We start from the raw sequence: 26,242 nt of genomic DNA on the forward strand, positions 1-26,242 counted from the left end.
GGTGTGTAAGTGGGGGCCCGGAGCCACAGACCGTTCAGGTCTGCATGGGGGTGGGGGGGGGAGATGTTCGGCTCTGTGGGCGGTGCCGCCGCTGACCACTGCCTTCAGAGCGCCCCCTATTTGCTACTTGAGTGGAAGAGCGTGAAGGTTGCCTGTAAGGGGTACTATAACCCTTTGAAGATCTTTCTGGCTTTCCTCTGGAGGAGCAAAAGGACGAGGAACAACTCTGTTGCAAAGTTCAGAGGGAACACTCCGTGTCTGTCTTTATTACCTGCAAAGACTCATCTACTGCCTTTATGAAGAGGTTCTCCCCATCGAACAGTATATCCAGCACCGCTTTTCCCCAGAGTTCCCAGTCATAACGGGACAAAATGGCTAGGGCGTTTGCTGCCTTAATGGTAGAGGCAGCCCAGTAAATTGCTTCTTCCCCTCCTGGTTCAGTGGTACCATGGCTGCGGATGACTGGTTCGCTGAGCATTTCCTAGCTCCGGCCAAGACCACTGAATCCGGTGACGGCTGAGACCTTAGGCAAATGGGAGCCAAATCGGGCACTCAGTACTTTTCCAATCTGTTTCGCTTGGTCTGGGCCGTACTTGGATTTGTCATCAGTGCTAGGCCCTCCTCCCGATGTCGTCCAGGAAGGGAATGGAATAGAATAGTCTTTCTCATCGATGTGCGCCGATGGTACAGGATACCCTCCTCCTCAGGTACTAACTGAAACAGTTCTGAGGTCCTTGACACGACCGAATGAAAAGATCCAACTTCGTCCTGGGGGGGGGGCCCTATGGGGCTCATCCGCCTGCAAAGTCTTTCCCTCTGCTGCAATAAAATGGTTGTCCTCGTTGATACAGTAGCCGTAGTAGCTGTGCCCGTGTGCGGATGTGGTGCTACGGTAGGAGTCTTGTGATGAGGTGGGAGTGGCGGCAGGGTCGGATGATGCCGCGGAGCGCACCCCCCCCTTGGACTTTCTCTTCCGTGGGGGAGAGTTTACCTTCGGAAGTTCTGGAGGTGCAGGCCACAAAGCGGCATCCATTGCTGGATTTCAGTGACCAATGTATGTAGGGTTGATAGAATGTCCAGAGAGATGTCTAGGGGTAAAAGGAGCCAGCAGAATAGGATATGTGTTAATGAGTTTCCTCTTCCACACAGGGGACTGAGGGTCTCCCTCAGGTCCTCCCGCTCCATGGTCTGAGCAGCACCCATTGTGCGGAACATTGTCATAGTCTGTACTTGAGTAGATCTGCTCCAATCTATCCTCAGTAGCCTGCCGGTCCGCATACCTGGAAGGCTCCACAGGTGGGGCCGTTTCCCACTCCCTGTCCGGAAGCTGTGGTATCGGAGCGGCCGCCTGGTCTTTCACTAGACCCAGTTCCTTCACCACTGCTTCTGCGTGGTGGCCGCCACTTCTTTTCTGGACCCGCTCTCTTTCAGAGCCACAGTGTACGTGGTTGAGATGACAAAGTGCTTGTGGCTGCCTTTATCGACAGTACCATCGACTCCGTTGACTTGGCCTGGTGTGAAGCCTTAGCTGGCTTTGACGAGTCCTCCTCAGACGTTTCCCTCGTTGGATTATCCGTGGACACAGAGTTTGGATGGGGTTAGTGACTGTCTCTTTGAAGACACCCCTGTTTGTTGGCAGGCTAATAGTGGAGGATGATGGTGAACTCCTTTGGGTGCACTACAACAACCCTGACCTCCTGACAATAGGAACCCAACCTTTGGTATAGGTCTGTATTACACAGGTTGGTAGTGTAGTCGAGTAGCCAGGCCTATCTCAAGAGGGGTCAATGTGAGCTGTAGGGGAGTTACACAGAGATTCACAGTGACAAGTATTCAAATAAACTCTTACACACAAGGTTTCTTGAGTAAACAATTATTAATTTACCAGTCAGTTTTAGTAAGCCTTCTTCAGAAGGGAGCAATATTCAGCAACACACAAATATACTTCAAAAATACACACTCATAGTAGGGTGTCAAAGAAAAGAGGGAACAAAATAAATCAAGTATTCACACAAGGATTCTTAAGCGGGTAAGACTTCCAATAACCCCCCCAATGCAAAGTCAGTTAACACTTTCCTTTAAGGAAGGCAAAAACACTTAAACAGAGGAGAGAAGAGTCATTCAGGGAGCCAGGCCAGACCAAGTATAAGTTACCAAAAGTCAAGGTGAACTGAAGCACTTCTTGCAGGTAAGTAGAAAGTCTTTCACAAGGTTTTAAAAGTCTTGGTAGAATAGCAGAAAATCGAGTTAGGGCCACAAGCTGATTAGGCTTGTGAAGTAGAGAAGCTGCAAGCAAATCTACACATGCAACCAAGCAAGTATCCAACGAGGACAAGTGGCTACAAAACAAGAGTTAAGTTCCCTTAGACGGTACAGTACCTTTAGGTTGAAGAAAAGGTGCAGCAGATAACTTCAGTTTCGGTGCTGTGCAGCTCTGCAGATTTCGCTGTTCCTGGGCCTCAGTCATGGGGACAAGAGGGAGGACTTCTGGGGACTCCTGCACTGCAATGGGACAGTCACCGCTCGCAATCGGCAATCTTCAAACAAGTGGCACTTCGGGGTTTTAGCTCCTCGCGTCTACCGGAAATAGCAACACTGGTTCCTGGCTGTCGAGATGGGCTTTCCTTGCATCTGGGGTCCCGCACTCTGTTGAGGGGGCTCAGGCTCGGTCAGTCCTGCTTTCTGTGAGTCCGGAGGGACTTTCGGGAGCCCTTGGCCAGCATAAAAGCAAAGGACACAAACTGGTGTTCCTCTCCCTGACTATCGGTTCCAGCAGCGACTGCAGTGGATACTCTACCAGCTTTGAGAGGATGTCCGGGTGGCTTACTTTGGAGTTGATTGGTCCAACCAATGCAAATTTGCAGGGGCTTCTCTGTCGATACGAATTTAGAGTTTCAGCACAGCAGCAGGGCTTCAACTGGGCAAACCAATGGTCCAGGAGTTGCCGCAGGCGTCCTCTTCTTCGGATTCCTTCGTCCAGTGGTCGACTCTGCCTTCCAAGCCAAAAGCCTCGCCTTTTATGCAGCTTGCTCCCATTCATTCCAGTCTAGCTGTCAGTCACCCAGCAGGGTGGCTGTCCTTGCCGGACAGCTAGCAGGCCAATCTCTTAAGAGTGCATTCCTGTCTCCTAGGACACTAAGCACATCTCCCTTGCTTCCTGCCCCCACCAGACACCCTGGAGACAGAGGCGGGCTTCACTAGTGAATCCTGCCAAAGGCAAAATGAACAAAGGGACCAAACCTGGTTTGGCGCGCAGAGTAAATCTCAAGAAGGACCTTTCCACAAAGAAAAGGCGAAAAAAGAAGACCAGGCCATTTTGACAAAAATGGCATCCATGGGTGCTTTACCGTGGCTGTGAACGCAGCCCGCGGTAAAATCCCATAATGGTAGTAAAAAGTAAACCACTGCCACCAGCCATTCAGTGAAGAAAGGGTAACATACAAATGTTACATGAGAAGCTAGACAAAGGGGATACTAAGTAACCCCTCCAGTACCCTATTGTAAGATAGTGTGTGCTGGGTCTAGAAAGTTACAAGTGAAAGTAAAGTCAATTTCACTTTACTGCTCTGGGAAACAGTAGTTTATCCCAGAGAAGGTATTTAAACCTTTGGGAAATCTGAAAGACTTCCCTGTGTCACTGCACTGAAGGTACTGCGTGACACAATGTAAACAATGATGCCTATGGCATTTGTCAGACTCCACAACGAAAAGAGAAACAGTGTACAAAATCACTTTAAAAGACATGAGTGGGAAAAAGGGTCTCACTCTCCATGTTAAAAAAAAAATCAAATCCTCAAAATCCAGCAACGTTGATGGGGGTCTCTTAGGTAGAGGGAATTAGCACATTTCTGAGAAATCTCCCTAACAGCCTTCAGCCGAATTTGGCGACAACGGGCTACTCTGTTGTCGATCAGGTAGAAGCCAGAGTCTGCAATATCCAACGCCACTGAGATGGCAAGGCCCAAGGCCACCTAGCCCTCCTGGAACAGGGCCAGGGCTCCCCCTTTGTCATCTGGCAGGAAATCCACGATTGGCCCGAGCTTATACCAGAGTTCCCTGTCATAGCGAGACTGTATAGCCAGGGCATTGGCAGCCTTAACAGTGGAAGCCGTGGTGTAAATTATGCGCTTCGCCACTGCATCAAGATTCTTCCCCTTCAGGTCCGGAGGTACCATGGACAAGGACGGTGGGTTCGAGGAGCGCTTCCAAGCAGTGGCGGACACCACAGAGTCTGGAGAAGGCTGTGATCTCAAGCATCTGGGGGCTGAGTCTGGAACCTGTACTTCTTTTCCAGCCTGTTTGCCTTGAAAGGAGCAGTACTAGGCATCTTCATGAAAGCCAACCCTTCCTCCCAGACACGTTCAGTAAAGAGACCGACATGGTCTTCTGTGAGGACTCTCGACGTTGAAAAAGGAACCCTTTCTTCTTCTGCTCCGGCACCAAGGTGAAGAGAACTGAGGCCCTCGCAGTCATTGCATGAAAAGAGCCAACCTCGTCCGAGGGTGATGCCCTGGAGGGCTCATCGGCACCCACCGGCTCCCCGTTAGCTGGTACACAGTCATACTCATCCATATGCACAGTTGTAGTGTCCGTGCCAATGTGCAGTGGTACCTACCTAACTAGATTCGGGTGACGGATGTGGCATTTTCGGCATGCGATTCGGCCCTGAAGGGCTTGGCTGATGCTTCGGCCTGGAAGGGCTAGGTAGGCAACTGGGTCTTAGAGGACTTGGCCTAGGAGGACTCCTAGCCGGTGGTCTAGGAAGGGTGCAGACCTGGCCAGGCACTGGGGAAGCTGGTAGCCACTGTTGTATTTCCGATACCACGGTGTGGAGTCTCATCAGAATGTCCAGTGACATGTCCCTGGACATTGGTTGAGGTGCAAAAGCAGCAACTGGCAATGTGTAAAATGCCTTGGGGGGGCCAAGAGGTAGATCAGGCTCCCCTCACAGAGATCGCTCCCAGGACATGGGGCTGAGGCCTCTGTGGTCTGAATAGTAGCCTCGGGCAAGTGGTCATCGCCGTAGCTGGTATAGCTGTGTGGGGAACCTCCTGGAGACCTCTAAAAACCAGCCAGGGACATTCTGACAAACTTGGGGAGGAAATCCATAGGAGACAGAGGCACTGAAGGCGTTTGTCCTCCACAAACACATTCCGCATCTGGTGCAGAGCTTGAAAAGGGATCTTCCTTCCTTCTCCTCTGTCATGGCTGGAGGTGCGGAGTAGGCTCGCTGGCCTTCTGGAAACTTCAACGAAACTTTGATGATCCTTGCTCTTGAGGGGCGCTGAAATTCACCGACAGATGCCCGTTGTCGGCAGATGGAGAGAAGAGCAAACAGGCTCTTTCTGGACAAAAATAGAATCTTTTTCTGTTGAAAAATGAAAAAACTGAAGAAGTAGCTCACAGAGCAAAACTCGAGGACTCCCAAGACTTGAAAATGCAGTAAACATCTGAAGATGGCTGCCATAGGAGATGCTTAGGGAAAGGACCTTCATTGGCTGGGGGCAGTATGACCCAGAGTACAGTGATTGGTTTAGAAGAGAAATACAGTTTGTAAGTGAAAGTGAAACCTTTTTCTTTTACCGAGGATTCCCGGCTTGACAGCAATATTCATGAGCATGTGAATTCATGCCAGACCCCATGCTGGAGAAAATAACCTTACGTATGCTTTACAGAATGGCAGAACATTTCTAAGGTAAGTAATAACTTTTGTAGCTGTTCACGCTCAGAGTTACAGTTACCAACCAACTTTCTTTGCAAGTAAGTAACTTTTAAACACATTCTTTTTTCTAGGCAAAAGGCCCAATCCTTGGAAGTCTTTAACGTAATCTTGGAGAATGAGTGTTCTCAGTGACAGATGGGGGTCACTAGGGGCTAGTGTCCAAAAGACAGGTCAGGATAGGTTTTTAAGTAGCAAAGGTCAGAGTTCCTAAGGGACACTGTTAGTACTTTACTTTTAGTGTTAGTTGAGGGTCCAGGGGATTCACAGAAGACACCCTGGTAGGATTCCAGGAGTGGGCCTGGATGAAATGGCTGAGAGGCCTCCCAGTCACAGAAAACACCCCAGAACTACACAGGTATCACAAATGACTTAAGCTAAGTAAATGCCCAAGTTAGCAGAGTACCTCAGCACAGAAGATGATTTTGCAGCAGGGCTACTTCAGGATCTGTAGCCAAAAACCCAGTTGTTGAATTCCTTCATTAAGACATGACACTGGAAGGACTTTTGCAGCAAGCATCACAGGGAAGGCTCTAGGCAAGATTTTCCTCGTGGCTGGATGCGGCTCTCTGGATTTGGGGCCTTTTTCAGCAGCACAGAAAAAGTCAAAATATTGCTTGTCGGATTCTCGTTGTTTGCAAGGTCCAGCTCTCTGGTGAGGGGACTTTTTGGACTGCGCCTCTGGAGATCCAGCAGGATGCCTTCAAAGTTTGTGAGATTTGGAATTCGGAAGACCGTGCGCCACACAATTGCTCGAGGTCCCAAGGTATTGCAGCTGCGCAAGGTCGCAGCACAGAGTGGGATGGCTCAAAATGCAGGTCTTCGAGTGTAGTGTGTCTCACCAGGTTCTAGGTTGTTGTTTTCAGAGTCCCCAGGTCGGTTGGAAGGAAGGAAGGACCATAGCAGGCTCCGGTTACACAGCAGGCTCTCTGGTCACTGGAAATCGATTAAGCTTCGGTTTTCTTCATCTTCCTCTTTGGTGTTGGTTCCAGTGGTCCACTGACAGCAGCCTGCTGTTTAAACATTTCCAGCATTTCAGTCTTAAAACTCTCCCACACTTCGAGTGGTTGGTCCCTTACCTCGTTCCAACGACAAACTGGATATGTGTTGGTGGTGGTGCTGTGTCTTGTTTCGCGAAGATGAAGAAGAATGGCTTCTAGAGTGGGACTGCTTCTTAGTTTTCTTGCAATGCTCATCCTTCCCCTTTTCAGGGGTGGGCTCTTCCGTTTCGGCCTCTGAAGCCCGAACGAGCAACAGCTCCAGAGATTTTGTTGACGGTCGGCCCACAGGCAGGTTTACGACTCTCTGACGTAGGGATTTCGGCTGCATTTTGGAGCACGGTATGCAGGCCACCGTGTCGTGACTGGCACCCAAGCACCACAGACAAATGCTGTTATCGACATCTTAGCCTCGCAATTGGTGCACCTTTTGAAGCCCGAAATCACGGTTGAGGTTTCTGAAGAAAATATTTCAATTTTGACAGGAAATTATCCAGTGAAACTCAAAGTCATATTCCCGATGCAGCATGCAAACGCGTGGAAAAAATGAACTGAAGCATGGGGCGTAGTGACGTGGTATATATACACGGCGCCCAACGTCACATCCGGAATGGACAATCGAGCGCTCAGCAAGATGGATCGACGGCTGAACCGAAGCCCACTACGCCCCCTGTCGAAAAGTTTTCAGAGCAGCAAAGGTGGATAAGGATATCCATCAAGATGAGGAATCTGCGGGAGAAAAGAAATACATTGAACTTCCTGAGGAATTTGTTCACGCATTTCAAGTCCAAGATGGATCGCAACCCTTTGTCCTTTTTCGGGATCAGAAAATAAGTGTACCAGCCTTGCTTTCTTTCCGCTACAGGTACCTGTTCGATTGCACCATTCTCCAACAGTGTCTGAATATCCTGTAGGAGGAGTGGAAATGGTACTTACAAGGACTGGCCTTGTGGGGGGGGAAAGGTTTGGTGGCTTTTTCAGAAAGGGGAGGCAGTAGCCATGGGCAACAGCATGCAGGCCCCAAGCATCTTTTGTAGTGCTTCGCCATTCCTTCAGATGCTGGGTTAACCTGCCACCCACCACAGGCAAATGCTTTAAGTCTTCAAAGTGGTTTTGGGGCAACGGTCGGTGTAAAAGGCCGATGCTTTAGCAGCTCACATCAGAAAGCAAACCCTGATTTTCGTCGCCAGGCGAATCGCCTAAGCAGTCTACCAGTAGCCATAGAGTGGCTGATGCAGTCCGCAGTGTCCAGACACGACAGTAAGGATTGACACACAGCGTCTTTTCCGTCCTGAATAATGCTCATAAAACCATCCCTTTCTTCACCTTGTGGGATGTGCTCAGATGCCATGGAAATCACCTCCCACAAAGTTTAGGTGAACTTTGCTAGTGCACAGGTTACATTGGCTGTCTTCAGGGCCATATTCCCAGCAGAAAATAAACAAGTTTTCCCATAGCAGCAAGCTTTTTATCCTCCCTGTCTGGAGTAACCGTGGGATAGGCTGCGCCCTTTGAAGGTCTGTATTTCTTTGTGAAGTCCTTGTGGACTGCATGAGTGGTATCCAGTCTTTTCCAATTCTCCAAGACCCTATTCCTTACTGCAGTATGAAAAGGAAGCATTGAGTCCTTAGGTGGCCCCTTATCCAAACTATCAGTCAAATCATCCTGTTAATACTCCCCAGACCACAAATTCTATTACCTTTGCCATAACTGATCTACAAGAAGCATCAGCCTGACCAGTACCTACTGGAGTGCTAACATCAACTTCTGGAGAAGTATCCAGACAAAAGGCATCCTTTAGGGTGCCCACAAGGTCCTTCATTCTTGATTCCTGGGATATTAGGTCCTCTGGAACACCACGAGTGTCGTGCCAAAACCATAGTTAGAGCTTTCCTCCTCCACCTCATCCTCATAAATAGAGGCAATAGACAAGTCGCTTGTTTTGCGGTTAGAAAAACACATCGATGGCCTCGACTTCAAAGGAGTATCCCTTTGAGGTGTCGAGGTCATGAGTGGCGCACGAGATGACTTCGAATCATTAGATGACCTGCTGTCCAGGCTCCTGGGCACGTGGTTTTCAGGGAATCCCCGTCGGCCTTCGGCGCAATGGGGTTCGGAGTCTCCAACTACTACTCCGAAGGGGCTGATGTCGTTGCCTTCTCAAACACCTCAAACATACGCAGACAGGATTTCTCCAGTTCTGCCTTACTAGCCCCCTTCTTTGGAAAGTTTACCAGTTTCCCTTTGGGCGAGGAATCCGTACAGGACGAACTGGAGCGATGACGCCTTTTCTTAGATCTCCTTGAAGACGATGAAGAGGAATGATGAGATCTCAAATGCTTTCCACGCTTGCAAGGCCTCTTGGTCCGGTGTGCAGATCTCTCTCTTGGGCTCTGCTCCTCAGACGATTTATGGGGGTTACCAAAGACTATTTCGGGGAGGGTTTGCCCAAAGCAAGTTTCCCCCCCTTCCTCTCTTTTAAAGCTTTTCCAATCAGACTGGCACGAGCCACAATCATCAACGATGTGGCCCCGACCCCAAGTACCAGAGACAGACTCGATGAGGATCGGTTATAGACATTTTAGCCGAACACTCGGCACATCTCTTGAAGCCCGTTTTCGTGATATGGGTTGATATTTCTGGAAATAAAACTTGCAAACTATGCAGTTATCAAACACGCTGAGGCAAAGAACCGCTTCAAACAGCTGTGTGGAAAAAACTGTGCAATGGGCGCAGTGCTTTCCTTATATAACAGCGGCATCCTCTGCTAAGAAAAAGTTCCGAGCTGCAAGCAGGATATCAGAATATATCAGATGATTAATAAGTGGGAGGACACAATCCATTCGAAAGTTAGGTTCTGCTTCTCAATTTCAATTGTCTGTTCTGTACCCTCCCTGTGCTTCTTCCAAGTTCCGCTTGTTTCAACTTTTAGTACCTCTTCTCTGGAACTTAGTTCTTCAGATCCGCTCCTGCACTAACATTTTTACAGTTTATAAATGCCTGATACTCCATTTGCTTAGCTCTGGCTCCTAAGTTCTCTAGATTACATTATTTTTGTGTGGGTCATGCCTCTGATTGTTTACTAATCGTGTACCGTTGTTCTTAAATCCTATAAAGTACTTTAGAAAAAAGCACTAGAAAAGCTATGTAAATAAGTAATTAATATGGGAAAATTGAAAAAATGAAAATCTCCCCCAAGGTAAGACAAACTTGGAAGAAATTGATACTGTTCCGAAAAACTCAGGAAAAAAAGGTATGTGGGTCAGAGTGCAAGCAGCTCGGTATACACATATGCCAAGATATTTATGACGTCAGGTCTGGTGCCAAAGGCCCCACTAACATTTAATGAGTCAGCACTGAGCCACATGGTGCACCTAAAGACTTTGAAAAAAGTCAATACCAGTGTGTGCCTACATATTTCTAAGTTGAGAAACCTGTGAAAGAAGGAATCCATTAGAAGAACAAGTTACTTTCTTACCTGGTAACATTCTTTCGATGGGATGGTCCGACGACGTATTCCATATCTATGACGTGTAATCACCACAGCTGTGCTGCTTCGGAAACTTTTTTTTTTTCCCGGCGTCTGCGTCCTGCGTCGATGCGCCGTCGTCGAGGACCTCCTCCGACGTCCGACGTCATCCGATGTGATAAGTAGGACGCACGACGCCCATAGCCTCAGTTGTAGTTTTTTCCCCCAGAACGTGTGACACTAGCCAACTGCCAGTCAGACACAAAGCCTTGCGGAACGTAAGCTGCAATCGCAAAGAAATTCTGCGGCGGGGAAGGCAGGGCGGGAGCGATATGGAATACGTCGTCGGACCATCCCATCGAAAGAACGTAACCAGGTAAGAAAGTAACTTGTTCTTCGAGGGGATTGGGTCCTCCGACGTATTCCATATCTATGACAGACTCCCAAAGCAGTACCAGAGCAAGGAGGAGGGAAAGAATTTAGAATCAAAATTTAGAATAGCCAATCAAATAGCAGAGCAAAGGACCGCCTTGCCAAAGGCCAGATCCTGTGCTCGGATGGAATCAAGGGAATAGTGACGTACAAATGTATGTACTGAAGCCCAGGTGGCTGCATCACAGATGTTGCGAATAGGAACACCCCTCTGCAGGGCAGTAGATGCAGCCATGCCCCTGGTAGAATGGGCCCGCAAGCCAGCCGGTGGGTCCTTACCCGCCAAGCGGTAGCACTCCGAGATGGCCAAAATAATCCAGCGAGACAAAGTCTGTTTCGTCACAGCTTGCCCTAAACGCTTTCCAGCGTAACCAATAAAGAGTTGATCGTCCACTCTGACCCGGGACATGCGTGAAACATAAAAGCTTAAAGCTCTCCTAGGATCAAGCCTATGGAGCCTCTCCTCTTCCTTACCAGGATGCGGAAGAGGATAGAATGCCGGAAGAACAACCTTCTGGGCCAAATTAAATTCCGTCACTACCTTCGGAAGAAAAGAAGGACAAACTCTAAGGACAACCCTGTCCTTGTGAAATACAGTGAAGGGTGGCTTAACTGAAAGTGCCTGTAACTCACTCACTCTGCGAGCGGAAGTAACCGCAACTAAAAACACAGTTTTCAGAGTTAACAGCCTCAAAGGGCAAGAATGTAAAGGCTCAAACGTAGCACCCATAAGAAACTTAAGAACAAGGTTTAAATCCCAACCGGGCACCAGGAAAGGTGACGGAGGGAACACATTAGTGAGCCCTTTCAGAAACTGTGAAATTAAAGGGATTTTAAAGTAAGAACACTCTTCAGACGAGCGCTTAAAGATGGACAGCGCCGCCAGGTAACCTTTAACGGTACCCACTTGCAAGCCCCTGTGGGCCAAAGAAAGTAAAAAGGACAGAACCATGGGGATGTCACATGCAAAAGGATCCACATTCTGAACTCGGCACCAGTCGCAGAACTTACGCCAACGGTACAGAGACTTTGTTGCTGGCCTTCGGGCCGAAAGCAACACCTCCATCACATCTTCAGGGAGGTCCCAATCCATATACCTCAACCTTTCAGAAGCCAAGCGTGAAGGTTGAGGGATCTGACCTCTGGATGGAGAACCTGACCCCCCTCCCGTGAGAGCAGATCGTCTCGGTAGGGAAGACGACGCGGAGGGCAGATGGACAAGTCGAGAAGGTCCGGGTACCACGTCCTCCGAGCCCATGCCGGAGCAATGAGGATCATCCGGGAACCGAACTTCCGTAACCTCCGCAGCACTTGCGGGATGACGGGGACTGGAGGAAACGCGTACAGCAGCGGGAACGACCACTCCACCACGAACGCGTCTCCCAAGGCTCCTTTTGGAGGAAATTCCCGCGAGCAAAACCTTTCGCACTTCCGGTTGACACTGGAGGCGAAGAGATCCACTTGAGGGGTCCCCCAAAGGGCGAAGATCTCCAGGAGAATCTCCTGAGCCAACTCCCACTCGTGAGAGATCGTGCTCTGCCTGCTCAGAGCGTCCGCCGTCACGTTTTCGTCTCCGGCCGATGAACTGCCGAGATCGAAACTTCCTGCTGGATGGCCCAGAACTCGAGCTGCATCGCCTCCCTGCACAGAGGAAGTGACCCTGCCCCCCCCTTTTTGTTGAGGTAGTGCATTGCCACTGTGTTGTCCGTCAGGATCAGGACACTCTTTCCTCGCACAGTCGGCAGAAAAGCCTTCAGGGCTAGCCTGACGGCCCTCAGCTCCAACAGATTGATATGGAGTCTGGACTCCGACGGAGACCAACGACCGCTGACTGTCAGCCCGTTGGCATGAGCTCCCCAACCCGCGAGGGATGCATCCGTCACGATCGTCACCTCCGGCCAGGGAAGCCAAAAAGGAGCCCCCTTCATCAAGTTGCCTTCGACGGCCCACCACAGAAGGTCCCGGGCGACCGAGGGCGGCACCTGAACCGGGTCCGACATCCTGCCGGAGGACTGCGACCATTGCGTCTTGAGCGCCCACTGCAAAGATCTCATCCGCAGGCGAGCCTCTGGCACCAGAAGAATGCAGGATGCCATGAGGCCGAGCAGCCTCAAGAACTCGAACGCTGGGAGCGTCTGGGCATGCTGAAACTTGTGCACCATCTGCTGAATGTGAAGAGTCCTCACCTGGGGAGGAAAACACTGCCCCAGGGAAGTGTCGAGCACTGCTCCGATGTACTGGAGCCGCTGTGTTGGCGTCAAATGGGACTTCTTTAAATTGAGGGAGAAGCCCAGCCTGTGAAGGGAGTGGTAGGTGACGGACAGATGATCCAGGACTTGCTCGGGAGAGCTCCCCCTGATCAACCAATCGTCCAGGTAGGGGTAGACGTGAATCCCCCCCTTGCCTGAGGTGCGCTGCCACCACCACCATGAGCTTGGTGAAAACCCTCGGGGCGGAGGTCAATCCGAACGGCAGGACCCGAAACTGAAAGTGCGAGTCGCCAACCGCGAACCTCAGGTACTTCTTGTGCTTGGGATGGATCGGCACATGGAAGTAAGCATCCTTGAGGTCGAGTGACACCAACCAGTCCTGAAGCTGAAGGGCCTGGAGGACTTGAGAGAGAGTAACCATCTTGAACTTGTCCTTTCTGAGGAGTTTGTTCAAACCGCGCAAGTCCATGATGGGTCTCAATCCCCCGTCTTTCTTCGAAATCAAAAAATAAGGGGAATACCATCCCATGTACCTCTCCGCTACAGGCACCAGTTCTATGGCGCCTTTCTCCAGCAGGGCTTGAATTTCCTGCGCAAGGAGCGGATCCGGACTCTGCAAAGAGAGGTTCCCCGGTGGATTGTCGCGAGGCCTGTGCCGAAAGGGAAGACAGTAGCCGTGGGTTATGATCTCCAGAACCCACACATCTGAAGTAATGGCTTGCCACTCTACTAGATGCTGCGCCAGCCTTCCCCCAACCGGCGAACCATGGGACATGGCCTCATGACTGAGTGGGAGCGGCCGCGGCGTTACCTGAGGGCAAAGAGGCAACTGCCCGAGCGGCCTTGGCACCACGGGTACCCTGTCGTCCACCTCTGGTACCCCTGCGTTGGCCTCTTTGACTGCCAGCTCCTCTCGCTTTACTGAAGGACGAGTACTAGCGAAAGGAACCACCCCTCCACTGCTGTCCCCTAGGACGAAAAGGCGGAGGTTGGCGAACTGCAGCGCCCAACGACTTCGCTGCAGCTTTCGAGGTCTGCAACCTCTCAAGGCTCTCGTCAGCCTTGCTGCCAAAAAGGTGTTCACCGTCAAAGGGCATGTTGAGGAGCCGAGACTTCACATCAGGAGCAAACCCCGACTTCCGCAACCACGCAAACCTGCGTATCACGGTGCTCGCCGCCATGGACCTACTGACGCATTCAGCTAAGTCCAAACCCGACTGAACGGACTCACACATGGCATCCTTACCATCCTGGACCATAGCAAGGAAACCATCCCGTTCGTCCCCTTCGGGAATATGTTCAGCCGCTAACGCAACACAGTTCCACAGAGTGTGTGTGAAACGAGACAAGGCACAAATGGAGTTGGCCGCCTGAAGCGCCATACCACCAGAAAACACTTTCTTCGCCCAGCCATCAAAACGTTTGTCGTCCCTATCAGGAGGGATGGTAGGGTACGACGCCTGCTTTGCCGGGGCCGTGGCCGCCTGCACCACCAAACTCTCCGGAGTAGGGTGCCTGGTCAAGTAGCAGGGGTCGCTACTGGCTGGACGGTATTTTCGCGACAAGGATCTGCCCACCGCCGGGAGACTCGCCGGAGCAGTCCAAGCCGCCGCCACCCTTCTCTGTAAAGCCATATGGAACGGCAGTACCGGATCAGTTGGGGGACCAACATCAAGGATGTCCGTCAGATCATCCTGCACAAACTCCCCTGGGGGAGCAGACCATCCCAAGTACTCAGAAACCCTAGCCATAAGGCGCCGGTACGAGGAATCGGCATGAGAGCCAGGCTCAGGCCTACAAAACTCCACCTCCGGAGAGGTGTCCAGTCCACTGGCATCATGCAGTGACTGTCTCAAATCGTCAAACTGACTATGGCCCGAGACAATTTCATCTGGAACCTGACTAGGAACCAGGCCATCAGAATCCTCATCCGCCTCTGAAATATAGTCCAGGTGGCGAAAAGAAGGCACCCGAGAGTGCTTGCTCTTAACCAGAGCTTTCCTAGGGGGTTCTCCCGTGCCACGGGGTACCTCCGACACGAAAGGCGTCGATGGCGTCGAGCGAATCGGCGCCGGCGTCGAGAGAACCGGCATCGGCGCTGAGAGGATCGGCGTCGAGGAAATCGGCGTCGACGTCAGACGCAGCGCCTCCAGCATCGGCGGCGTCGACACAGCCCTCGAGGCCGGAGCCCCGAGCGTGTCCGACGACCTGAGCGTCGACGGCCTCGACGACTTCCTCGAAGCCGGAGCCTCGAGAAAGCCTGTCGACGCCCTCGACGCCTCAGACGTCGATGTCTTCCTCGAAGACTTCACAGGTGCACACGGTCTCGAACGCGTCGAGGGCCGGGACCTGGAACGGGTACGGCGAGAACGAGTCTCCTTGTCCGAACGGGACCTCTCCCGTGACTCGTGCCGACCACTCATGCGAGCGGTGTCTCTCGACCTCACACGACCGACCCCACTCGGGGGCGCGGACGGCTTTGTACCCTGCGACTCAAGAATCGCCAGCATTTTCTTCCCGAAGGAAGCCCATTCCTCCGGCGTCGCACGGCTGGTGGGGTAAGCTACGTGCCGGGCAGAGTCCTCCGAGGAGGACCTGGAAGACGACCGGTGTCGGCGCTTCCGAGAACGCCTCGAAGAGGCTGAGGAGTGGCGAGACCGACTCCTAGAAGGAGACCCACGAGACTTCCGACGATGACGCGGAGAGTCACCCCTCGAATCATCCGTCGAAAGCCCCGCAGACTTCGACTTCCTGGGCTTGGACACCCGACCTACCGACAACTTCTTCTTACGTTCGCGTAAGGCTTTGGACGTGAGCGACTGGCAGTCGATACAGTCATCCGTGTCGTGGGCCTCCCCGAGGCACCAGAGGCAGGCGTCGTGCGAGTCCGTCACCAACATCTTGGACCCACACTCCCCGCACTTCTTGAAGCCCGGACGCGGGGTCGAAGACGAAGTAGAAGACATCTTCACACGAAGGATTTGCACAAAACGAACAGGTTCGAAGAACAGAACTCCAAAGAGTCGAGGCGTGAACCGAGAATCACGAAGCAACACGTTTGCGGAAAAAACGGAACTGCTTTGCGTCCTACTTATCACATCGGATGACGTCGGAGGAGGCCCTCGACGACGGCGCATCGACGTCATCGACGCAGACGCGGAAAAAAGTTTCCGAAGCAGCACAGCTGTGGTGATTACATGTCATAGATATGGAATACGTCGGAGGACCCAATCCCCTCGAAATGGAATACGCCGGAGGACCCAATCCCCTCGAAAGTAGCTTTAAGCGCTATATAAAATAACTACATGCATCATTGTTTTAGGGCATGTGACCATTGCTTGTATTTGCAAGACAGTATATATGGCAATATTCAATAGCATAGGCCCTACCTAGAACTGCATGCTGATCGTGCGACTCCTCCAGTTCCTTCAAGCACTCGCCTAGCATATCCCATAGCTCATCTAAGCTCAACTGTTCACTGAGTAATGGAAGTTCTGGCAGTCGCTCCTCCTTCTCCGTTTCTCCTGGTTGGGTTCCTTCTGAAGCTGCTGGACGAAAGACAAAGAAAGCTGCAGCAAATAATTTTTAACACCCCATCACTACAGACTATTAAATCCCTCCCCATCCCAGGGAAGAGGGCACACCTTGCTGTACATCTAAAAACTTCTTTCAGATCTGTAAATTGGAGCATACAACTCCTGCCTAACTGTACATTTTAACAAACACCACACTTTACTGCCCATCTCTGTATCATAATTTTAGTTTCTCCATGAAATCACTTTAGTAGACCGCGGTATCTTTATGGTAGCCCTTGGAGTACTAATGGGTCCTACTCTCAGCCATTTTGTTTAGGGGGTTTCCTTGGTTCAGGGAAACCATGAGCGAAACACGCTTAACATAGCCATTCTGGCCATATGGTCTTTTTCGGAGCCCAAGATGGCAGCCTCCATGCTGGTTTAGACCAGTAACTGGCCCTGGGCAGGCAACTACACTTCCTCTGGTAATGGACCCGAGTTTCGGGGTCTTGTTGAGGCCCACCTGATTCGCTGCTGGCCAAAACCTTTGTTTTTAATCCCCTACTGCCAGCCCCAGCGAATAAATAAATATATAGGGGAAACCCTGTTGCTGAGCTCAGTGCTGCTCAGTGCTGCTGGATTTCTGGAAGCTAAGCAGGTTTGCTTACCTGCTCAAGGGTTGTTGGCTACTTCCTGCCATTACTGCATTGTTAGGCCCTCTTCTGGTGATGCTGTCTGTATGCAGAGGCATGGGCATAGCTCCAGTTTGGATCCTTAGCTGCTGGGTGCCTAGTGGACAGATGTTTAGGGGGCCACACTTGTTATAGTGTACAGGGAAGACATTCTGGGAGTTTAGCCAAACCAATCAAGGTAGCATTGAGAGAAGCCAGAGCTAAATCTCAGGTGAGGTGAGTGGGGTCAGGGGTCCATGATGAGGCCACACAGTGCAACACCAAGGATTAAACTTACACAGTTAGTTATATAAATACAATATTTATTGTAGGCCCAAAAGAAAACTATGAAACATGACTAAAAGCAAGTAATATCACACAATACTAAACACTATAAAACATATATACAGACATATATACAGTCCGTGTAGTGCAAAATAAACTATCCCAATAACTGGAAATGAAGGTAAGTGATTAGGTTAGCGGCAACTGTCCCCAGGAATTGCAATTCTAACTTTAGATGTCCAACCCTAAATTGTATAGGGCCTTGTGCCCAAAAGTTCAAAGTTTTCCAATAGTTTAGGACTTGGAAAAAAATAGGAGAGGTGTCCTGGGGACGTGAAGATTGTTCAAAATGTTAGATGATGACATACTCTTGTGAATAAGACAGTTCCCAGCTTTTGGAGGGTTTTCAGCAACAAGTTTTGCCAAACAATGGTAAAAGTTAAGTTATTAAAATATTTAAGGGTGGAGACAGGGGGGCAGGTAAGTATTGTTACAATTTAAAACCTGTACTCCGGTTCCACTTCAGACTTGGCAGGTCGTTAGAGGGTCGCCTGAAGTAGGTTTTCCCACCATTGGTTCCAGTTGCTGGTGCGCAGGAGCGGAGGGTGCAATTAGAGTTCTTGTAGGGGATGGTAGCTTGATGAAACCCCTTCGACAAACATTTCAAGAACCACCGCTGCAGCATTCCTAAGGGCACTTGACTAGATGCAGTAATGAAGGTTTCAGGGAAGGCCACCTTTGCATGGAGGAAGCAGGTGTGACAGCTGTCGTGGTTTAAGAAAACCTCCCATCTCAGGAACCATCGATGGCAGGGAGCAGAAATTTAGCAGGAGGACTTCATGTTGGACAACCCCAAGACCTCTGGAGTAGCTGGCTGAAACTCGGAACAGCAGAGCTTCCATCACGGTAGCCCAATCTGGAGCTGGTCTGTTCACGGAGTAGTGCAGGGACACTGCCGAGGACTCACACTTGCTTGGGTAGCAAAAGACGCCGGGACCAGTTGTTGCTACCAGTACAGAAGGTTGAAGCACTGATTAGGTTCTTCAGAGATCAGTAGCCAGACAAGGTTTCACCAGGACGGCAGCAAGAAACATTCACCAGGTCTCTTCAAGTATCATCCACGGGTCTTTCACGTCTTCACGGTTATGACAGGGTATACAGTCAAAATAACAAAATGAGAATAACGAGTAACATTTTCAATGTATTTAAAATAACAAAAAATATGGAATTTATTAACAAATATATATGGGGTGGGGTAGGGGATTAAAACTGGTGGGGAGGGGGTGGGTCAAAAAAGCTAGGGAAACAGGGGGATTGGGGAGGGGGACCCCCCAAACTGGAAAACAAAGATTCAATATGTTTTCGTTATTTTAAATTAGTTTAAAATGTTTGTTATTTTTTCATTCGCTATTAGCACATGGAACCTATGACAGGATACTTGGCTCCTCTTCAGATCTGCCGGAATGGCCGCAGGACACCTTATCCCAAAGACAGGTGAGTGATCAGACTCAGCCATCCAATGGAAAGATCTGCCCCACACATGCACACCAGCAGTGGTCCGGTCCAATCAGGGGCCACTGTGGGTTTCACTCAAGCATGCCCACTAGACTTTCAGGTGCCAGTAATGTGGATTGGGACCAGACAGACCCGGCCCACTTCCTGGGAAAACACACACACCTGGTATGCACTAGCCCGTGAAAAGCAAGCCTTTCCCTGGCAAGTGCATGACCATAAAAGGATTTTCTTGACCTGGCAGGGCAGGAAGAAGACCAAAGGACAAGATGGCCAAGGATCAAACCAAAAAACCTACGGCACGGCAATGTTGGGACAGTAGCCACTGTTAGTAGCCAAAAATGCATAAGTTACTCACCATAGTGACTAACTTACTCCTAGTCTATAGTCCCCTTTCTTCCATACTGTCTGGGTCATACCTTGCTAGGGACGAGAGACAGCCTTTTTCCCCAGAAAAACCCTCTTCCCCTTCAAATTTAGAGGGGCGCAGCACTGGGAGCATGCACTCCCCTGACTCCGCCCACTAGCAGCAGCACTCAGTCCCCTTTGACACATCGACAATATTACTGTTGCCTAATGATACCAGTTCTGTTAGGCGGGAGGACGATGGGAAGTATGGAGGAAAGGGGATTATAGACTAGGAGTATTTTTATCACTCTGGTGATTAACTTATAATTGCTCCTGCGTTCCGTCCACTTTCCTCCATACTGTATGGGCGATTACAACTCATTGATAAGTCCTTCCCCAGTATCAGAAGAGATACCAAAAATCGGCTGATCTCGAAAGACTTAACTGTATCATAAAATAGTCCCTGGCTGCGGGCGGATTTACACAGCAACAAAACCTGTTGGTTGCGTCCCTCACATTGCTCATCGGTACAGACTGTATTTTGTTAGCTCATCGGTACAGACTGTATTTTGTTAGACTGTGTTGTATATCGTACAAATATTTAACGTTCAGTGTTATATTCTGAGTTATGTATGTGTTTTACTCTGAACCGGGTATTAAAACAAACCCTATTGCTGCTGTAAACAAACTGTATATGCTATACTCTGAGTTGTGTACTTAAAATTTTATAAATAACTGTATTGTTGGTGTAAATATTATTTGCTTGACCATATGTAACATCTTAACTTCAATATTCATGTAATGCGCCCAGATACCTTCGGGTTTGGGAGCGCTATACAAATAAAGAAACAAACAATGTAGCCCCAGGGTGGAGAGTTGCCCCTCTTAAGAAAACAAGTTCCTTAACACTGCCTGATCAAATGCGGCATCCGACCTGGAGCCGGCATCCAAGCAGCAGTGCTTGCAGAAAGCGGTGGGCGTGGCCTATGTCGCCGTCTTCCTGATAACCTGCCACGGCACGTGCCTTTGGAACACAACAGCCGTAGCCTTGGCTCCGATTGATGGGCATGCATGTTTGCTGGAAGAGGTTTGTGCTGGCCCTCATACACCTCATTGATGGCTGTAACCATCCACCTTGCTATGGAAGCCTTTGAAGCCCGACAGCCTGGCTTTGACCCAGCAAAGGTGACAGAGCGTCTGATTTGCAGAAGCTCTTAGTTCTGTCCAGGTAGAATTTTAGAGCGCGTCAGACATCTAGATAGTGCAGTACCCTCTGACCATCATCCTTAGGGTGCGCAAAGACATTTGGTAGCACTATCTGATCATTCAGGTGAAATGAGGAGACACACATGGGTAAGAATGCGGGGTGAGTTCCAAACACCACCTTGTTCTTATGAAACGTAGTAAAAGGCTCTGATGCTACCAGCGTTTGGATTTCACTGCTCTGGCGTGCCGAGGTAAGGCCCACCAGGTGGGCCGTCTTGACAGTGACTAGCCTGATGCCCGCAGACGCCATAGGTTCGAATGGTTTACACGCCAGGGCGCCCAAGACCACGTTGAGGTACCACACAAGGTGTGGTTTCTTGATGGGCGGGTGAAGCCTGGTCAGGCTCGTCAAGTGTCTTTTAACCACCAGATTAGAAGATGAAAATACCTCCTCTGAGTTCCTGTAGGCTCCCGTAGCCAAGGCTTCCATAGCAATACATATAGCACGCCCTGAGGTGTCAATGTGAGGCACCGTGGACTTCATTATATCCTGCACTACAATTTTGGCTTCAGCCAGCCCAAGCGCGCCTGGCTCTGCACAGGGAGTTCAGGTAGGAAATCCGTGATCTCTCTTGCCAGAGCCTCTGGTTGACAGCAGACAGCATGGCGTCAGCATTGGACCGACGAAGATGAAGGGAAGCGTTGGAATAGATTTTCTTTCCGTATGCTTCCAAGATCTCCTCCTCCATAACCAGGAGTGCAAAGGCTGATGTAGCCAAGGACTATTGTGGCTTGGAGCAGAGTGAAGCTGCAGCAATCACTGAGGAGTGTGGCTCTGGGTGTGCCGACAGCAAGAGGGGGGTCCCCCTCCTTTTGCCTAAACTTGGCATCAAAGGCCTGTTGGTAGGCTGAATAAAATATGGTTTGAGCCACCCTTTTTGGCAAGCGCCACCACGTCTTTTTGCATTGAAATCCCTGTTCTAGCCACGGGGCGCAGAGTGAGGACCTCTGCCAAGACCCCCACACCTCTGGTTGTTCCATCTCAGGCTGTGGGAGCCCCAAGTACTCTGCCAGACCCGCAAGCCGTTTGTGAAAGGCCTGGTCCGGTGCAGCTGGAGGAGTGCTGGCCGCAGGGGGTTGTGGCGTACGGACAGGCACAGGAGGCTGCTGCGGCAGCGGATACAGTGCTTCAGGGGCTGGTAGAGGCATATGAGCCGGTGTCATGAGGACTGGCGCAGGCAGCTGGGGCTGCATTGGACCCGGAGGCGCTGGACACAAGGGCAGGGTGGCCGTGGGTGCTAGCGGCAGTACCGGAGGGAGCATGTCCCTGATAACATCCTTGAGGATGATGCCCATCTGCGGAGACCTCATCAGAGTCAGGAATTTTTTTTAAAAAAACGGTCTTCACAGGCCGGTGGAGCCGGCATGGGTGCGGGTCCCTGAGGTTGCTGAGAACTGGGCACACTCTTTTGCTGTATGCGGGTGTATCTGCTGTGCGGTGATGAAGGATAAGCTGTAGGCCACGTGCCAGGCGATGACCACTCCCACCTGGAAACTCGTTCCCCAAAGGGGGATGGTGTCGGGCGAGCCGCCATTTTCTCTGGCCCGGCAGCCATTTTGTCGGGCTGCATGCCACATGCCTGTGTCGTGACGGTTGCCGCGCTGGGCCCGGCCTCCTCCAGGACACGTGGCAGTTGAGGTCTACCCTGCACCTCAGGACAGGGTCTGGTAGGCGGAGTGCTCTTGGCTGTGGCGCCGGTAGTGCTGCGTAGAGGTGCCCCCCTCAGACATCTGTTCGGTATTAGGGCGTAGCCCCTTGGTTGAAACCTGGTTATAGAACCTTGCAGTCCCTCAGTGTAGTCACTGGTAGGATCTCACGTCCTCTCGGCCTGGTGGCCAGTAGCTGAAACAGCCTTGGTACCTGCATTGGTATTAGGACCCAATAGGTTCTCCTCCTTGTGCACTTCCTAGGGAAGGAGTCGCCTTTGCGGGGTGTGGATGAAAACAGTGCCCTTACTTTGGGTCTGGTCTTGTGCTTGAAGAATTCCTTTAAGTCCTCTGGAGGCGACCTTCCGAAAAGCTCCCTCCAACTGGCTGGTCTGTTCTTCAAAGCGCGTGGTGTCAGAGCGTTGCACGCAGTACAGCCCACCCAGCTCTGGTTGGGGCCAAGGCAGCGGAGGCAGAGAGCATGGGGTTCGGACGTAGGGAAGAGACCCTTGCATGCTGGACACCTGCTGAAGCCCGCTGACGTCGACATGCTCCAGGGAGGAGCATGGCGCCATAGAACAGAGTTACCTGATTAAAGACAAGAAAAAAGAAGACAAAAAAGTACTTCTCCGGGGAAGAGCATGTGGAATTACTAGGCCGGAGGCCCAACAAAGGAGTGGTGGTGAAAGCGGTCCGTTCCCGTCTATGCGGAATAGAGTGGCGCTGGTGGGCGGAGTCAGGGGAGCACATGCTCCCAGGGTCGCGCCCCGCGCGCATCTAAATTTAAAGGGGAAGATTATTTTTCTGGTTAAAAAGGTTGTCTCCCGTCCACGGGTGTTGCTATGTCTGGAAAAGACCCGGGGCTACGCTGATGTTGGAACTGTCGGGACTGGGGGCTAGCTAGCCTTTAGGTTGCAGCTCCTGAGATTCTATCTGGGGCTACAACCAAAAGATCAGGGGCTATAACCCCGTAGCCCCCCCTAGCAACGCCTCTGCTCCCCTCCCTAGCGAGGGACGCCCCATACAGTATGGAGTAAAGGGGACAGGACGTAGGAGTACAGTAAGGCTAACAAAAAGTACAGTAACAAGTATGATAGAGTAACAGCTGCACCAGTGTGTCCATAGGCACACCTTAGGTAACCCAAAGAAATCCCTTGGAGTGTAGTCTAGGGCCAAACAAAACAAACCCCATTGCACTGCATAGGAAGATGCATTCTGCAATGATAAAAAGTTACCAAAACAAAAAGTCAAAAGACTATGGGAAACAGTTTCCCAGTAGTTTCCCAGTATTGACAGCCTGAAGGACTAGTCTGTTTGCCCGTAACAAGTGAGCTCAAGCACAGCGGAGGGAAGCTGAAAGCTTCACTTCACTGTAAAACTTCAGGTTCACTGTAAAACCAAAGCAAAAAGCGTGTTGGTCCATAGAATATGGAGGGAAAGTTGCTAAGAGAGAAAATGTTCCTAACAGTGCCCATCCCAAGATTTCCCGCTTATTGGTCCTGCTCATCTGCTGGGGCTAGAACCTCCAACCAAGAGTTGTTATCCGGGCCGTTTTAGTGCCATTTCCCACCAGGGAATGGGATGGAGACCGCCTCCCTTCTTGGGAACCAGGAAATAACGGGAATACCAACCTGAACCTCTCGGATCGGGAGGTACCTCTTAAATGGCACCCTTCAACAACAGGGCTCCCAGTTCTTCCTGGAGTTCCTGTCCCAGTTGGATTGGAGACAGAAATTGTATTATACATATGGTCCAATGAAACACTGACACTATGTATTGTACACATAAAGGGTTTATTTTTTATATACAAGCATACCAGGAGATTCTTGGGTAAGTACAATCATAAAAGTATATAAACACAACATTATGCTTTAAATATACAGATCAAAGCACATACCTTATTTAGAACACCTAACAGTATTTCTAGGGGGCTAATACCATAGATTACTTTCAGTAATACAGTAGTAGACCCCGTCAGTTTTGCGCTGACAATCAACAAGGAAATCGCAGTCAACCAACCTGCAAATATACTTTTCTGAATAGTGGAACACAGATTCAAGGAACAGTTTATACCTCAACTACGTGTTTGATAACAGTTATACTGGATGAGTAAGACCTTGTTGGTGTAATATACAAATACAGTTGCTTTTCAGCTCAATGGAACCCAGTCTATGATGAGCAAGAACTCTCTACACCAATATGGGATGCTCCAGGCAAGCCAAGGTCAGCTACACCTAAAAGAACACTTCTCAGGAATGGCAGAGAGGTATTCTAGGCAGGTAAGACCTAATGTTTAATATTCTATTACAATTGCTTTTGAAGATCAGGGGAACACAGATTGAGATAAGCATTAACTCCAATGTGTTTTAGGATGCCACACAGCAAACACAAGCTAAGTAAAACCTTTATATGTTTAAAGGGGTCATCAGCAACGTAAAGGTAAATATAACCTTTGGCAGACTTATTCTGGACAGGCTAATAGAAATGCAGGGGAAGCAAGACCCAATTGGGGACACTCATACATGTATCCTAACAGGTATAGTAAAGTGAAACCAGCAGCATTACATTTGGGGAAGAGGCACAACCAATTCACAGGTAAGTAAATTAACCTTAAAAATACTTTTCAGAATAGTGCAACACACATCCAAGTAAGTAAGACCTTTTGTAACATTGCACTCAGGGTTACAGTTATCAACCAACTTCTTTTACAAATCAATTAAACTTTTGCACACTTGTTCTTTTTGCGCCAGAACCCTCTTCTTATCCAGTCTTTCCCTTATTCTGTAGCATGGAGTTCAATCAGAGGCAGTAGAGGGACCCTAGTGGGCTAGGTGCCAGCTGTAAGCAGGGTGAGATAGGGTTCAGTTGCAGGCAAAGGCAAGAGTTCCAGTGGAAGACTGTTAAAAAAAGCAAGTATTTCACTTTAAAGTCAGTTGAGGGTCCAGGAACTTCAGAGAAGACACCCAAGGAGGATTCTGCAGTGGGCCTGGATGATCTGAATGAGTGGCCTCCCAATCAAAGAAAACACCCCAAAGCTATACAGAAATCACAAAGGCTTAAGGTAGGTAATATACCCCAGCCAACAGTACCTCAGAACAGAAGGAATTGCAGCAGGAAGACTTCAGCATCTGCAGCCAAAAACCAGGTCGATGGATTCCTTTGTCAAGAAGACGGAAGACAGGACTTTGGAATGGCTTTTGCAGCAGGGATCATGGAAGAAGGCGCCAGGCAAGAGTTTCCTCGCGGCTGATGCGGCTCTGTGGACTTGGCGCCTTTTCAGGAGCACAGAAGACAACAGAATATCAACAGTCGGATGCTCGTCATGTGCAAAAACAGGGACTCTAGTGAGGGGACTTTTCAGACCGGAATCGTGCCTTTGGAGATCCAGCAAAATGCCCCCAAAATTTCAGCGAGATTGGAATTTGGAAGACCGTGCACCGCACAATGGTTCAAGGTCCCAGGGTATTGCAGCACCGCAAGGTCGCAGCACGGCGTGGGCTGGCTCAAAATGCAGGTCTTCTTGAGTCTAGTGGGCCTCACCAGGCTCTGGGTCGTCATTTTCGGAGTGCCCAGGTCGGATGGAAGGAAGGGCTACAGCAGGCTCCGGTTACACACCAGACACTCTGGTCGCTGGAAATCGTCTCAGCTGTGGTTTCTTCATCTGTCTCTTCGGTTTTGGTTCTAGTGGTCGACTAACTCTCCAGCTTCCAGGATCAGACTTTTATGCAGGAACCCAGCCAATCAAGCAGCCATGCAACATTCAAACTTCGTGGTGGGCAGTCCTTTTAGGTCAGCCAGCCGCACAGTTTGAACTGGATTCTCACAGTGAGGCTGGAAGACAGCTGCTGAGTTGTGGACGCCTCCCTCACTTCTTGCCTTCGCAGACACTCTGGAGCCTGGCGGGAATCCACAAGATTCCTGCCGAAGATAAAAATCCCACAAAGGAATTTCCCGCCCTGGATGTCAGGAGAAGGGACAAGGAATGCTGAAATGTTCGGCTATTTTGGTAAAATGAGCACCTGGGGCTGTGCAAACAACCTGCAGTCAAAGTGCACCGGATTAATAAAAAGGTATCACTGCCACTAGCCATTAAAGGTAATAAACATATTTAAAATGAGAAAGGATTCTCGGTATCTCCCCAGCCCTCCACGTAAGGTGGGGTTGGGAGGC

The 26,242-nt window shown here is 50.2% G+C and overlaps 1 protein-coding gene across 5 annotated transcripts in view; it reads right to left on the reverse strand.

Moving 5' to 3' along the window:
* The window catches only part of HUWE1 (HECT, UBA and WWE domain containing E3 ubiquitin protein ligase 1), a 2,445,223-nt gene that overhangs the window by 134,626 nt on the left and 2,284,355 nt on the right, over positions 1-26,242 (reverse strand). For 3 of the 5 annotated variants that reach the window (XM_069645305.1, XM_069645301.1, XM_069645300.1), the window contains exon 74: positions 16,218-16,376. In XM_069645305.1, the coding sequence (XP_069501406.1) occupies positions 16,218-16,376 (159 nt within the window). The remainder of the gene's footprint in view (positions 1-16,217; positions 16,377-26,242) is intronic. The other 2 variants (XM_069645304.1, XM_069645303.1) reach the window with 1 other exon arrangement.

Source organism: Ambystoma mexicanum, chromosome 2p (genome assembly GCF_040938575.1).
Source record: "Ambystoma mexicanum isolate Mex_15411 chromosome 2p, UKY_AmexF1_1, whole genome shotgun sequence".
In the NCBI taxonomy this organism is placed as follows: domain Eukaryota; kingdom Metazoa; phylum Chordata; class Amphibia; order Caudata; family Ambystomatidae; genus Ambystoma; species Ambystoma mexicanum.